Here is a 14,138-nt window from a genome sequence, read left to right as displayed (position 1 = left end):
CCCCAAACCCCCCACATGACAACAACATCAGGGAATGCTAACCTTTCAATATTAGGAGGAAAAAGCTCTGGGGTGCCTACCCTGTCAGTGCTGGGGCGGGGGGGCAGGCAGAGGCTAGCGGCTAGCATCAGTAGGGTTTGCTGTCGTTCTTGGAGCGCTTCAGCTGCACCTTCAGCCGCTTCATCCCGATCTGGAAGCCGTTCATGGCCTGGATGGCCGCCTGCGCCGACACCGGATTGTCGTAGCTCACGAAGCCTGCCGGGGACACGGGAGGGGCGGTGTGAAAAGGCGTGGTGCGGGGCGCGGAGGGGGGCGGCGTGCGGGCGCTTACCGAAGCACTTGCTGAGGTTGGTCTGTTTGTCGATGAAGACTTTGGCCGAGACCACGTTCCCGAAAGGCATGAACATCTGCAGGATGTCCTGGTCTCCAAACTCCTGGGGCAGGTGGTAGATGAACAGGTTGGCGCCCTCGGGGCCTGCCGGGAAGGATGTGGTCGTCACGGTAACGCATCTCAACGCAAATTTATCCACGGGAGGATTTCTCCACACTCGGCATGCACTTGGCTAAAGAATTCCATTCCGATCCCTTCCCCAGGGAAGTCCGCCTCCTTGTCCGCCTCCTCCGGCTCCACCGGGAGGACACCACGGCGTTCCCAGGCTAGCTGACATCATCCCTCCAGCGTGTCCGGGTCTGCCCCGGGGCCTTCTCCGGCCGGCCGTATACCATGCGTATACCATGGACGGTATACAGTATACCATGCATATACCATGGACGGTATACAGTATACCATGCATATACCAATGCATATAGCATGGACAGTATAGAGTATACCACGCATATACCATGGACAGTAGAGTATACCATGCATATACCAATGCATATAGCATGTACAGTATAGAGTATACCATGCATATAGCATGGACAGTATACAGTATACCATGCATATACCATGGACAGTATACAGTATACCATGCATATACCATGGACAGTATACAGTATACCATGCATATACCATGGACAGTATACAGTATACCATGCATATACCATGCATATAGCATGGACAGTATAGAGTATACCATGCATATACCATGCATATACCATGGACAGTATACAGTATACCACGCATATACCATGGACAGTAGAGTATACCATGCATATACCAATGCATATAGCATGTACAGTATACAGTATACCATGCATATAGCATGGACAGTATACAGTATACCATGCATATACCAATGCATATAGCATGTACAGTACATGTGCGTATACCATGCATATAGCATGCATATAACATGTACAGTATAGCGTATACCACGGACAGTATACAGTATACCGTGCATATACCATGGACAGTATACAGTATACCAATGCATATACCAATTCTTATATACCACGTACAGTATATGTATAGTATACCATGCATATACCATGGACAGTGTAGAGTATACCATGCATATACCAATGCATACAGTATAGCATGTACAGTATAGTGTATAGCATGCATATAGCATGCATATAGCATGCATATAGCATGCATATAGCATGCATATAGCATGTAGAGCAGAGCGTATACCACGCCTACACCGATGCAGCAATAGGCCAAGAGCGAGTATCAACCAGGGTAGAGGACCCCAGCCAAGCGAGCAACGAGTCCGACCCCCAGGACTGACCTTCCTTCTGGCTGCCGGCGGCGCCCTGCTGCTGCAGCAGCGACTGGCTGTAGAGGGTGGGCAGCGCGGCGGCGGCGTACTGTTGGATCCCTGAGTAGGCCTGCGTCAGCGCGTCCATGGTGCCCGCCGCCCCGTTGGCCAGCCCGGCGCCGCCCAGGCCGCCGTTGAGCGCCGCCATACCTGAGAGCATTTGAGCAACTTTACATAAAACCCAACAATAAAGAAAGAAGAGTGCACTTACTCATTAGCGCTCCCCACTGGAGGTTTCACATCACAACACGCACCATGCTAGGTGTTAGCATACTAACGGTAGCATGTTAGCATTGCTAACATTGACATTGTAGCGTTTTTAGCTGTTTTCACAGGTAAACACTTACATAAAGACTATCATGCTTGGTGTGAACATGCTAACATTAGCATATTAGCATGTTTAACCATCTTCATAGCAAGACACGTATATGAACACTTAGCACTATTATACTAGCTGTTAGCATAGTAGCATTTTTAGCTGTTTTCACAGGTAAACACTTACATAAAGACTATCGTGCTTGGTGTGAACATGCTAACATTAGCATATTAGCATGTTTAACCATCTTCATAGCAAGACACGTATATGAACACTTAGCACTATTATACTAGCTGTTAGCATAGTAGCATTTTAGCTGTTTTCACAGGTAAACACTTACATAAAGACTATCATGCTTGGTGCGAACATGCTAACATTAGCATATTAGCATGTTTAACCATCTTCATAGCAAGACACGTATATGAACACTTAGCGCTATTATACTATCTGTTAGCATAGTAGCATTTTTAGCTGTTTTCACAGGTAAACACTTACATAAAGACTATCATGCTTGGTGTGAACATGCTAACATTAGCATATTAGCATGTATGTTAGCAAGACACATATATGAACACTATTATACTAGCTGTTAGCATAGTAGCATTTTTAGCTACTTTCATGGGTAGACAAATACATAAACACTTAGCACTATCATGCTAATGTTAGCATGTTAGCATTGCTGGCATGTTAAAATTGACATTGTGGCATTTTTAGCAGTTTTCACCGCTTACATAAAGACTGCACTATGCTTGGTGTTAGCATGCTAATGTTAGCAAACTTTTATCCATTTTCATAGCTAGACACATGACATATGAACCCTTAACGTGTGTGTGTGTGTGGGGGGGGGGGGGGGGGTTATCACATGGCACATAGCGCCCAGCAGGGGGGGCGGGGTCAGTGTAGCTTCCACAAGTGAGTGAAGGTGGCATCATCATCATCATCATCATCAGCAGCAGCAGCAGTAGCGCTCATTAGCAGCATGTCACGGCTTCATTTCGCCACCCAGGGCAACTTGTCTGGGGAGGGCGTGAGCGCGGGCGGGGGGGGGGAGGGGGGGGGGGCATCCTGTCGCGTCGCCGTCAGACACGAGCAAATAAATGATCAGTGGCGCGCTCGGGATTATAGGTCACTCATTTATTCCGGGATAATTGCACTGCTGACCTTTGCAATTCAATTAAGGCTTGGATGTGTTTAACTGGGGGGGGCACATGGGGGAGGGGTACGCTGAAACACCCCCATTGAAAGGCGAGTGAGCATGCGATGGAGGTGATCTCTGCTAAAGGTCAGCGGGTGGGGGGGGCGGAAGACAACGCTGATTAAGACCGCGGGTGGAAGGCGGGGCTTCTGGGCCGTGTGTGTGCGGGGGGGCGGGGCTTACACACAGGAACACCATACGAATGTTAGCATGCGACACAAAGACGCGGCTGGCCGAGGATGGCGTGTGATGTTGGGGGCGGGGGGCGTGGGGGGGGCGGATGGCAGGATGAATACTCACTGTTGACGCTACCTGCTAGTGCGTTGATGTTGTTGAGGCCCACCGTGGCGCCCGCCAGGCCCTGCAGGGTGCCCAGGGAGGTCAGCGAGTTCATGGCGCCCGCGTTGGAGCTGGCGGTGGTGCCCGCTGCTGGGGGGGAGGGGGGGGGGGGGAGAGGAAGTTCAGAAAGAGCATCGCTGCTGTAGGCGATCACAGAAGCCTGAAGGGGCGGAGCTTGAGACAACATCAAAACACACACACACGCTAATGGCTGCGATGGTGCCAAGCTAGCTTGCTAGGTGTGATCAAAAAGCCCCCCCGCCCCCCCCCCCTTTCGAAGCAGGATCGGCTGAAGATGTGATGGCGTGCTTCCTGTCTACATGCAGGCCCCGCCCGCTGGCAGCGAGCCCATGAAGAGAAGGCGCCAACATGGCCGACAACAGAGCGGAAACGGGAGACACGCACACACACACACATCTACGAGATGTCTGATGGGTGAGGAGGTGGGCGTGGTCGGTGCGGATGTCAACAATGGCGGCGGTGGCGGTGGTCACGGGCAACAAAGATGGCTGCTTCGGTTACCTGGGCTGGCCAACGCTCCCAGGGAGGCGGCGTTGGAGGACAGGGGGTTGGCGGTGGACGGGCTGGCTGAGTTTTGGGCCGCTGCCGCCGCCGCCGCTAAAGTGGCCAAGTTCTGCAACTGCAGAGCGCTCATACCTGGACAGAGGAGGAGGGGGGTGTCAAAGCTGGGGGGCGGGGGGCGGCATTGGCCGAGGACGCCGTTTCCTGCCGCTGAGGGGAGGGCAGAGCTCGCTTCTTCCGGCGCTTGGTGGAGGACAGCTAACGGGACGTCCTGATGGTCATGTGTCGTATATACAGCGGGGGTGTATATACCGTTCCATGGCAACACACACACACACACACAGTAGATGGGTGGGGGGGGGGGGGGGGTGTTGGCGCCAAGGCGGCAGATGGATGGCAACATTCCTGATAGCATTCCGGCATCATCACGCTATCAGAAAAGAAAAAAAGGTGAGAAAGACCTCACGTTGTCATCCTTTTCCCATCCTGCTTTTTGCCTATCCACGTTGCCGTGGTAACGCCACCGCGTCCGAGTCGCGCCTGTCTTTTAAGAACGGATGCCAAACGTTGGCGCCGCGCAGATGGGACCGCCGAGCGACAGATCCTCCCACTCGCTTCCAAACGTTGTTGGCCAGACGTGTTTCACCATCATTGAAGTGTGATCGTGGTGGGGGCCGGGGGGGCCGGGGGGGGGGACGGGGACATGGGGGGCATTTATAAAGAAATGTAAAAATACACAAATAGCAGGAGGGGAGGAAGTTGGAAACACTATACGTGCTAGAAGTGCTAAGTACACTACGCTAAGTACACTACACTAACTACATGGCACGAAGTACCTAAGTACACCACATTTAGTACACCACACTAAGTACACTACACAAACAACACAGAGTACACTGCACTAAGTACACTCGACTAACTACATGACACTAAGTACACTACACTGAGTACACTAGACTAACAGCATGACACCAAGTACACCACACTAAATACACAACACCAAGTACACTAGACCAACTACATGACACTAAGTACACTACACTGAGTACACTAGACTAACAGCATGACACCAAGTACACCACACTAAACACCAAGTACACCAGACTAACTGCATGACAGTACACTACACTAAATACACGACACTAAGTACACGACGCTACGTACACTAGACAAAGTACACAACACAAAGATAGAGTATACTAGAAAAGTACACTAGACAAAGTACACTAAGTACGAAGTAGCCTTTTCCCACCACAATTAGTGTCGCTAACCGACTTTTAAAAACGTGTAATGATTAGACGTTACCCATGCTGCAGTAAAGCTAAGGCTAAAATGCTAAAGCTACTTAGCATTGAGAGATGTCCTGAAGTGACCTCTTTTCCTGAGAACCTTGGGAGCGTCCAGTCTCTACTTCCGGATGGGATTGGGAATCCAACACATGGCACATCAACTACTGTAAAGTTGGGTTTGGCAGCTATTAGTACTCAGTAATGTGACCAACCACAGCAGAGTGGGCGTGGCTGGGGGCGGGCCGTGGGGGGAATACGTTAAAACGGACCGTTTTTGCAGGAAGCACGAAATCCAAAGAAATCCAGCTGGAATAGGTGCAGATTGTGGAAGATCTAGAAAGCTTGGTGTGCTGGTTATTGTGTGTAGCTGCTCTACAGGAGTCCACAGGAGGTCCCCTTTAATATTTGACCTCTCTGCTACTAAAATGCTTTCTCATGGGATTGTTTTCTCATAACATTGTCCTTTTTCGCTTTATTGTATTTTAGACGGCGCTGTGGGTCAATAAAAAGCGGCGGCGGCCCGCACATGGCCCCCGGCCCGCACTTTGGACACCGTGCTTCTGCGAGACTGAGAGCAAGGTTGCGTCTCGTCGGCGATCCTTTGGAGCCCAGAAGGTGGAGAACCACGGTAAACATCCTCCTTCTTCTTCTTCTTCTTCTGCCCCCGTGTGACGGATGGCGGCCTGACAAGGCGCCGCCACCAGCCCGGGGCCGGCTTCCTGTCTGGCCTCATTACCAGATGGAGACAAATCTCACCACGGCGTCATAAATCTTGGGGGGCAAAAGATCCCGCCACGCGACTTCATCTGCCGCGCTCATTGCCCTCACCCCCCCAATCCCACCCCCACCCCGACCCCGCCCCCCGCACGTCTGAGGAGCAAAAGATGAGCAAGAAGGAGCAGCAAAGCCTCGGCGTCCACCCGTGACACTCACCGGCCATCTGCTGGATCCCGCTGAAGGCCCCCAGGTTGCCGGAGGAGGTGGCCTGCTGGAGCAACTGCAGGGAGGAAGAAGACAAATCAGAAGCAAAATACAAGACGGGGAGGACTAAATGGGCGGCTAATGTGCTGTGATCTCCCCTCCCGGCGAGCCCCCCACCGCCAAGTTGAGCATGAAAGCTCTCATCCCGCCCGCTAATTACATTCCAAAACAAAAGCGGAATACTGATGGCCTGAAAAAGGCAGGAATTCGCCGCAAAGCAGCCTCCGTGTTCGCCATCCCTTCTCCCGGAACGCCGCTCCGCTTTTGGACAAGCGGGCTAATTCTCCGTACAAGGGGAAGGGGGCGGGGCCGCCCTGGTGAAGACCACCAACCAGAGGCCGGCTGGAAAACGTCTCATTTGGTCCTCTTTCCGTTTTGGGAAAATCAGGATCCTGTTTAGTTAGTATTAGTAACTCCAACTAACCTAAACTAACTCATTTGTGACTTAGGATCCCATTTAGTTACTTTTAGTAACTACAACTAACCTAAACTAACTCAATTTTGGACTTAGGATCCCGTTTAGTTACTTTTAGTAGCTAAAACTAACCTAAACTAACCCATTGGGCCTTAGTTACTTTTAGTAACTACAACTAACCGAAACTAACTCAATGAATTGGGACTTAGGATCCAGTTTAGTTACTTTTAGTAACTACAACTAACCTAAACTAACTCATTTGTGACTTAAGATCCCATTTAGTTACTTTTAGTAACTACAACTAACCTAAACTAACTCAATTTTGGACTTAGGATCCCGTTTAGTTACTTTTAGTAACTACAACTAACCTAAACTAACTCATTGGGCCTTAGTTACTTTTAGTAACTACATCTAACCTAAACTAACTCAATGAATTGGGCCTTAGGATCCAGTTTAGTTACTTTTAGTAACTACAACTAACCTAAACTAACTCATTGGGCCTTAGTTACTTTTAGTAACTACATCTAACCTAAACTAACTCAATTTTGGACTTAGGATCCCGTTTAGTTAGTTTTAGTAACTACAACTAACCTAAACTAACTCATTGGGCCTTAGGATCCTGTTTAGTTAGTTTTAGTAACGACAACTAACTCAATGGGCATGTTCTCCGGGTTCTCCGGTCCCCCCCCCCCATTCCAAAAATATGTTAGCTTCATTGGCCATTCCAAATTGTCCAAAGGCTTCTCGCCCGGTTTGGGAACGCTGGGTGCCACGCGGTCGCCAGAGCGACCGAGACAGTCGGGCATGCGCCGGGGGCAGGGTGTGCGCCCTTACCGCCAGGTACTGCGGGGTGAGGCCGCCCAGGCCGGTCAGGCCGCCCCAGGTGGTGGCGCTGTTGAGCTGCTGCATCTGCTGGGCCAACTGCTGCTGCAGGCGCCGCTGCTCCTTGTCCTTCTGCGTGTCGGCAAACTTCACCACGATGGGAGACGAGCAGCCCTGGTGGGGGTGGGGTGGGGTGGGGTGGGGGCCAAATGTAGCACGGCATAAAAAATAGAAAGAAAGGAACAAAAGATGAGAAGAAAGAGGCTTCAAAGAGGAGCAAAAATCACTTCTGGGACTAATGAACACACTCTAGGTGTGTGTGTGTGTGTGTGTGTGTGTGTGTGTGTGTGTGTGTGTGGGTGGGTGGTCTAGGGGGCGTGGCAAATATTGATTCCGCACGGGTCCTTGAAGGGTCACATGGCCTAAATGAGCACGAGAAGGAGCTTGGGGTCTTTCCGCTTCCTCGTTCTGCGACCATGCGTCGTTTTACAAACACGTCAACACAACCAACAAGCAAGAAAACATGACTATTAATGAACACACACACACACACACACACACAGGAAGCCGACTCCAAAGCTGGCGGACCCAGGAGGGCTCGGTTATCTCAGAGTCCAGAAAGAGATTTCCTGACTTCTCCAACTATTTCATCAGCTGGTAGGGCACAGACCTCGTGTGTGTGCTGAAGCGGGCAGGGATGGAGACGTGAACAACGACGTGACGAGGCCCAAGGAAGATTGAGAGATTTGGAGCATCAGGAGAAGCTGCTTTAATTGTGTGTGTGTGTGTGTGTGTGTGTGTGTGTGTGAGTCAGTACCAGCAATCATCCATCAGTGTTGTGTTGCTGCAATCAAAGCTAAGTAGCAGCTAATTAGCACTGGCTATTTGTTCGTGTACCTAATGAAATGGCCCTTTTCCCATCGTTGGTCTGACCGCCGCTCTGCCAGAAGAGAGGCTAAAGGGCAAATCTAGGGGTGCACGATAATTATGGGGCCACGTGAAACGCCAAAAAGAGACCTCCATGTTGTAAGCACGCCTGCTCGGAGGGTGTGCCCGAATATGGTGCACCTAGCCGGGCCACACCAGGAGGTTCCCTCCCCTCTATATGCTGGTTCTCCTGACCTCCATGTTGTAACCACGCCTGCTCGGAGGGTGTGCCCGAATATGGTGAACTTTGCTGGGCCACAGCAGGTGGCTCCCTCCCCTCTATATGCTGGTTCTCCTGACCTCCATGTTGTAACCACGCCTGCTTGGAGGGTGTGCCCGAATATGGTGAACCTTGCTGGGCCACAGCAGGTGGCTCCCTCCCCTCTATATGCTGGTTCTCCTGACCTCCATGTTGTAACCACGCCTGCTTGGAGGGTGTGCCCGAATATGGTGCACCTAGCCGGGCCACGCCAGGTGGCCCCCTCCCCTCTATATGCTGGTTCTCCTGACCTCCATGTTGTAACCACGCCTGCTCGGAGGGTGTGCCCGAATATGGTGCACCTTCCTGGGCCACGCCAGGTTGACCCCCCCCCCCCCCCCTTCTATATGCTGGTTCTCCTGATACTCATGATATTTGTTTAGGACTAATCCTAATCTGTCCCAGTCCTTGTCACCCCCTGGTGTGCACCAACTACCACTAAACAAGTCGTACAAAGTTGTCAGTATCAGTTTGAAAAAAGGAAAACCATATCGCGCGTCTCTGGACAAATCAGCAAGATGGCGCCGACCGAGGGGGCGAATCACCTGTCTCGCTCGCGTCCACTTTCATTAGGACGTGACATTCAGGCACGCGCCGCCACGTGACGCCCGCCACCTGAATGTCACGCCGTAATGAGACATGGGATATGATGGTGACAGGCCCGTCAACACACACACACACACACACACACACACACACACACACACACACACACACTGTAATGGAGCCAAGACAATAACTGAACTGTATGTATTCATTGATAGCAGAAGTAATGACTTCTATAACGTACCAAACCAAAGCAGCGGTGCCGACACGCGTGGCAGGAAATGAAAGTCTTTCATTGGAGTAGCTTTCCATCAGGGTTACGCCCATAAAAATGGCCATTTTTGACACACGCCTCGTACCCTCCTCTGTGTAAACGACTGTAAGGTGACTATAGGGGTGTTATTTTATGTCTACAAGGCTCTAATAATGTTAAAAAGTGTATTTAGAAGGTTTTAAACAGGTTTACTATGCCTAATAGGCCTTAGTTTGTCCTCTGATGTCTACTATAATGGGAAATAGGAGTGTAACGGTGACTATAGGGGTGTTATTCCATGTCTAGAGGGCTCTAATAATGTTAAAACACATATTTGAAAGGGTTTTAACAGGCTTACTATGCCCAATAGGCCTTATTTTATCATCTTATGTCTACTATAATGGGAAATAGGAGTGTAACAGTGACCATAGGGGTGTTATTTCATGTCTAGAGGGCTCTAATAATGTTAAAAAGTAGCATTTAGAAAGCCATAAACAGTTTTTTTAATGATCTAAGAAATACTAAAATATTGCAGTATATTGCAAATATTAATATAGATACCTACTTTGTGGAACGTGGGGTCTCGCAGTGGGGGGGATAAATGATAAATGATAAAGAATAATATAAATAATAATGATAAACGCATAGTTGGATAGAAAGCCGGAAGGCTGTGGAAGGTTCTTCGCTACCATGACAGAACCTTCCTCCCCCCCAACGTTTGCTCAAAGGCATCGCTGTGTGCGTGCCGGCAGGGGGTGGGGCCGGCGCGGCCCCGTGCGGGGGCAGGGGGTCGGGCGTGATTATGATGATCTGTTCTAATGAGGGGGTGACGGGGGCGAGCGCCACAGCCTGTTATTAGCGTTGACTCACTCGTCCCGCGGCATCCAATCCTCTTCCCGACGCGAGAGGCCTGTCGTGACAGCCTGTCGCCCGGGACGACGACGCCCGCCCGCAGAAAACACACACACACACACGCAGAAAAGCAAGAAGAAGCGTCAGCCGGGACCCCCATTACGGCGCGGCTGATGAGGTCTGCGCTAACCTCCTCCCGCGTGTCAAAGGTGTTTGTTTCCTCCGTTTTTCCTCATCCAGGCGGAGAGGAGCGTCGCGCTTACACGGCGATCCACATGCGCGTCCTACATGTGACAGCTGTCCGTATGATGCGGGAATGACAAAGGGGGGGGGGGTCGTGTGAGAGAAGAGAGAGTGGCGTACCTCCATGGTCTGAGACTGGTGCATGGCTTTGATGGCATTCTGTGCCATCGCTCGGGTGGAAAACGTGACAAACGCACATCCTGTAGGGAGGGATGGGCGGGGTGGGGGTGGGGGGGGTGGGGTCGGTGGGACAGTGGGAGGGAGGGACGAAGGGGGCGGGGCCAGAAGGGCAGGAGGGAAGAGGAGGAAAGACGAGAAAGAACAAAAACAAGACAAAAGGGTTGGACACGTTTTGTCGTTATAAAAAAACCCACAAGAGACCCAAAACAGAGAACAGGACAACAGTGTTCTCGGTCGCTATAGCAACAACAGCAGGAAAACAAGCACAGTGTCATGACAAGCCCCTCCCTCTTTCCCCGTCACTCCACCTCCCCGTCATCCGGGGCTTCTGATTGGCTGGTCGCCGCCCCCCCCTCCCTCCCTCCCGGGACGTCCTGATTGGCTGCTAGCGATTAGCGTGTCGGATTAGAGGAGATAATGAAAGCCCGTCAGCGCGCCCCCGGACCCCCGGTTGGGGGCTAATAGCAGGCTGGGGGTCGGAGGCCGTCAACGTTGTCTTCCACCAGCGACAGCGAAAGCAGGGTGACTATGGCAACGGGGGGCGCGGGAAAGGGGGCGGGAGTTTCCCGCTGAAAACGTGTAAGGTTAAGGGGGGTGGGGGGGGGGTGGGGGGGCGACGCCACCTGCATGAAAAACCATGCCGGCAGAGACGGTCATTCCGCCCACCCGCCTCCAGGGGGCGTGTCTTACTTGACAAAATAAGGCCGTCCCAACGCAAGCGATGTGGTTTGCGGCGCTAAAAATAAATGGCGGTCCGCATTCTGTCGGCGGCGGCGAAGCTAACAGTCCTTTCATGAAAGTAGGCTAGGTCCCCAGGCCCGGCGGCCCGCTGGTGGTGTGATCCATATTTTATTAATAGCGGCACGGCGCCGCTCCTCTGATTGATGCCGCCATCGTTAATGGCGGCGCGGCTCGCTGGAACTTCCACAGCGACCCGCTCCGAGGGTTTATTGACTCGCCAGAACCCAAGTGGAGCGCCGCCACTTCCTGTCCGACTCGCTGCTAAGTGCTGCATGTTAGCGTGGAGACCGCGTCTCCGCCTAAAATATTGATGAGGACAAAAGAGCGGAGTTGGGGGGAGGGGGGCTCGGGGGGGCGGGTAGGAATGCGCTCGGACGAATTGACGCCGGAACGTCTTTGCGGGCCAGCCAGGCAGAACGCGGGTTCTAGAATCAGGGGAGAGTGGAACACGCCGGGAAAGCAACAAGGAAACATCGGGAACAACAACACGACAACAACACGACAACGACACAACCGACAGCTGGCGGGACACACAGGAAGCACAGGTGGGAGGGGCCTTGGGGGCGGGGCATGTTGGAGGATGATTGGTGGATGTCAAACATGATGACATGTTTCTCGGTTGGCCTGGAAGTGGAATACCGAGCTGGTGGAGAGGAGCTGTGTGTGAATGCTGACGATGAAGTGGGAATGCTGCTAAGAAGATGCAAGGAATTGGAAGGAATTCTGCTAGATAGGTGGCCTGAAAATCCTGGAAAAGTGGGAATTGGGGGGCTGAAAAATGACCGAAATGGTTTGAGTGTGTTGAGAAATGCAGAAAAATTCCACGCATTTCTCTGGGGAATTTTGGGCTTGAAAAAGTGAAATTCTGGGAAAACATCTCGGAATGTGGGAAATATGTATCCTGAATATTTTGACTTTGGAAAGAATTTGGAAGTCGGAAGAGTAGAATTTCTGTTTGGAAAATGTGCAATTTTGTGACAATTTTTGTGACAAATTTGGACTGGAAAAACGGAACTTCTGGGAAAACTGTGAATTTTTGGGACAAGAAAAATGACACAATAATAGTTTTTAAATGTAGAAAAGTTCCATGCATTTCAATGGGAATGTTGGGTTTGAGCATTCTGTGAAAAGCTGGACATTTTGGGAATGTTTGGGAATATTTTCCCGTTGGAATGTTTTGAATGGGTTAAGAAATGTTGAAGCTTGAAGAATCTGAAAACAAAATAGAATTTGTGTTTGGAAAATGTGGAATTTTGTGAAAAGCGGCCAATTTGAGGATGCGGAACGATGTTGGTGGAATTGATTGAGAAAGGTAGGAACATTCCATGAATTCCAATGTGACATTTTGGGATGAAAAAAGTGGCAATTTTTGGAACATGGAATAAAGATATCCTGAATGAGTGGAATGTTGTGGTGTTGGAACGCTTTGGAAAAAATAGAATTTGTCTCATGGAAAAGTGGGAATATTAGGGATACAATGTTTTGCCATCATAGTTTGAAATCTGAAGAGGAAATGGAATTTGTGGGAAATGTGGGAAATTGGGTACGTGAAAGGGAACGTTGGGAGTGGAAAGGTGTGGGAACGTTTGCGGCATTTATTGTGCCAATCACCTCGGCCGTCCACACAATTCCCGCTGAGCATTCCGGTTTCTTTTCAGTGGGACGGAAAGAAAAGTGCTCAAGGTGAGGAAGTTGTGAGCTGTGACCCCTCCCCCCCCCAGCGTGCGGAGGCGGTGAGGTCACAGTGAGGTCAAGCTGGAAGGTCAAGCACATGTACAGGGCGGGATGGGAGGGGGGGGGGAGGAGAAGAGGGGTGAGCGGGGTGGGTAGGGAAAAAAAGGGGGCGGGGTCAGGGGAGAGAGGGAAAGATGCTATATCGAGCCCAAATCTTCCCAGCGGCCACAACAGCCCCAAGACGCCACTCAAAGTCCCCGCTGGGGGGCGGAGCAAAGCTGGGAGCGCTCTGGAGGCTGTTGGGCGGTCCTTCCCGCCGCCGGCGTTCCGTGTGGATGGAAGTGAGGCGAGACTCACGCACCTCTGCTCAGCCCGTCGGGTCCCCGCAGGATCCGGCATTCCTCGATCTGCCCGAAGGCCGAGAACATGACCCGGATGTCGTTCTCGTTGCACTTCTTGGACACCATCCCGATGAACAGCTTCCTGTCTTCCACCGCTGCGGGAACACGACAACAGCGGACGTCAACTTCCTGGCCGTACCACCAGTACTGGTACTAGTACTGCTACTACTACTACCGTTAGTAGTAGTAGTACCACGACTAGACAAGACAACCTTGGAGCGTGTATCTTCATTCAAAACATTGTTTTCATACTTTTGTTGCCATGAAAATCATATTTATATACATCATCTTTACGTGTCAATATTATTTAAATTTTATTCATATTTTAAGATGCATATACGTGCATTATTTTTTAAAATATTTATATTAAAAATCTGTTTGATTTCATTTTTTAAATGTTATAAAAATATCATTACATTATTTTCATCTATTTCTTTTAATATGTATATTTAGAAAAATATATCAAATTTTACTTTATAT

At 50.7% G+C, this 14,138-nt stretch overlaps 1 protein-coding gene across 12 annotated transcripts in view; it reads right to left on the bottom strand.

Moving 5' to 3' along the window:
- Positions 1 to 14,138, bottom strand: part of celf2 (cugbp, Elav-like family member 2) — a 230,630-nt gene that overhangs the window by 4,466 nt on the left and 212,026 nt on the right. For 3 of the 12 annotated variants that reach the window (XM_058069394.1, XM_058069383.1, XM_058069386.1), the window contains 9 exons: positions 13,619 to 13,753; positions 10,783 to 10,862; positions 7,595 to 7,756; positions 6,298 to 6,361; positions 4,076 to 4,210; positions 3,515 to 3,643; positions 1,674 to 1,853; positions 332 to 475; positions 81 to 255 (listed from right to left, as the gene is read on the bottom strand). In XM_058069394.1, the coding sequence (XP_057925377.1) occupies positions 128 to 255; positions 332 to 475; positions 1,674 to 1,853; positions 3,515 to 3,643; positions 4,076 to 4,210; positions 6,298 to 6,361; positions 7,595 to 7,756; positions 10,783 to 10,862; positions 13,619 to 13,753 (1,157 nt within the window). In that variant the 3' untranslated portion in view covers positions 81 to 127. The other 9 variants (XM_058069385.1, XM_058069384.1, XM_058069387.1 and 6 more) reach the window with 9 other exon arrangements.

Source organism: Doryrhamphus excisus, chromosome 3 (assembly GCF_030265055.1).
Source record: "Doryrhamphus excisus isolate RoL2022-K1 chromosome 3, RoL_Dexc_1.0, whole genome shotgun sequence".
NCBI classification, from domain to species: domain Eukaryota; kingdom Metazoa; phylum Chordata; class Actinopteri; order Syngnathiformes; family Syngnathidae; genus Doryrhamphus; species Doryrhamphus excisus.
The sequence above is the reverse complement of the archived record's forward strand: the minus strand, read 5'-3'. Positions and strand labels throughout refer to the sequence as shown.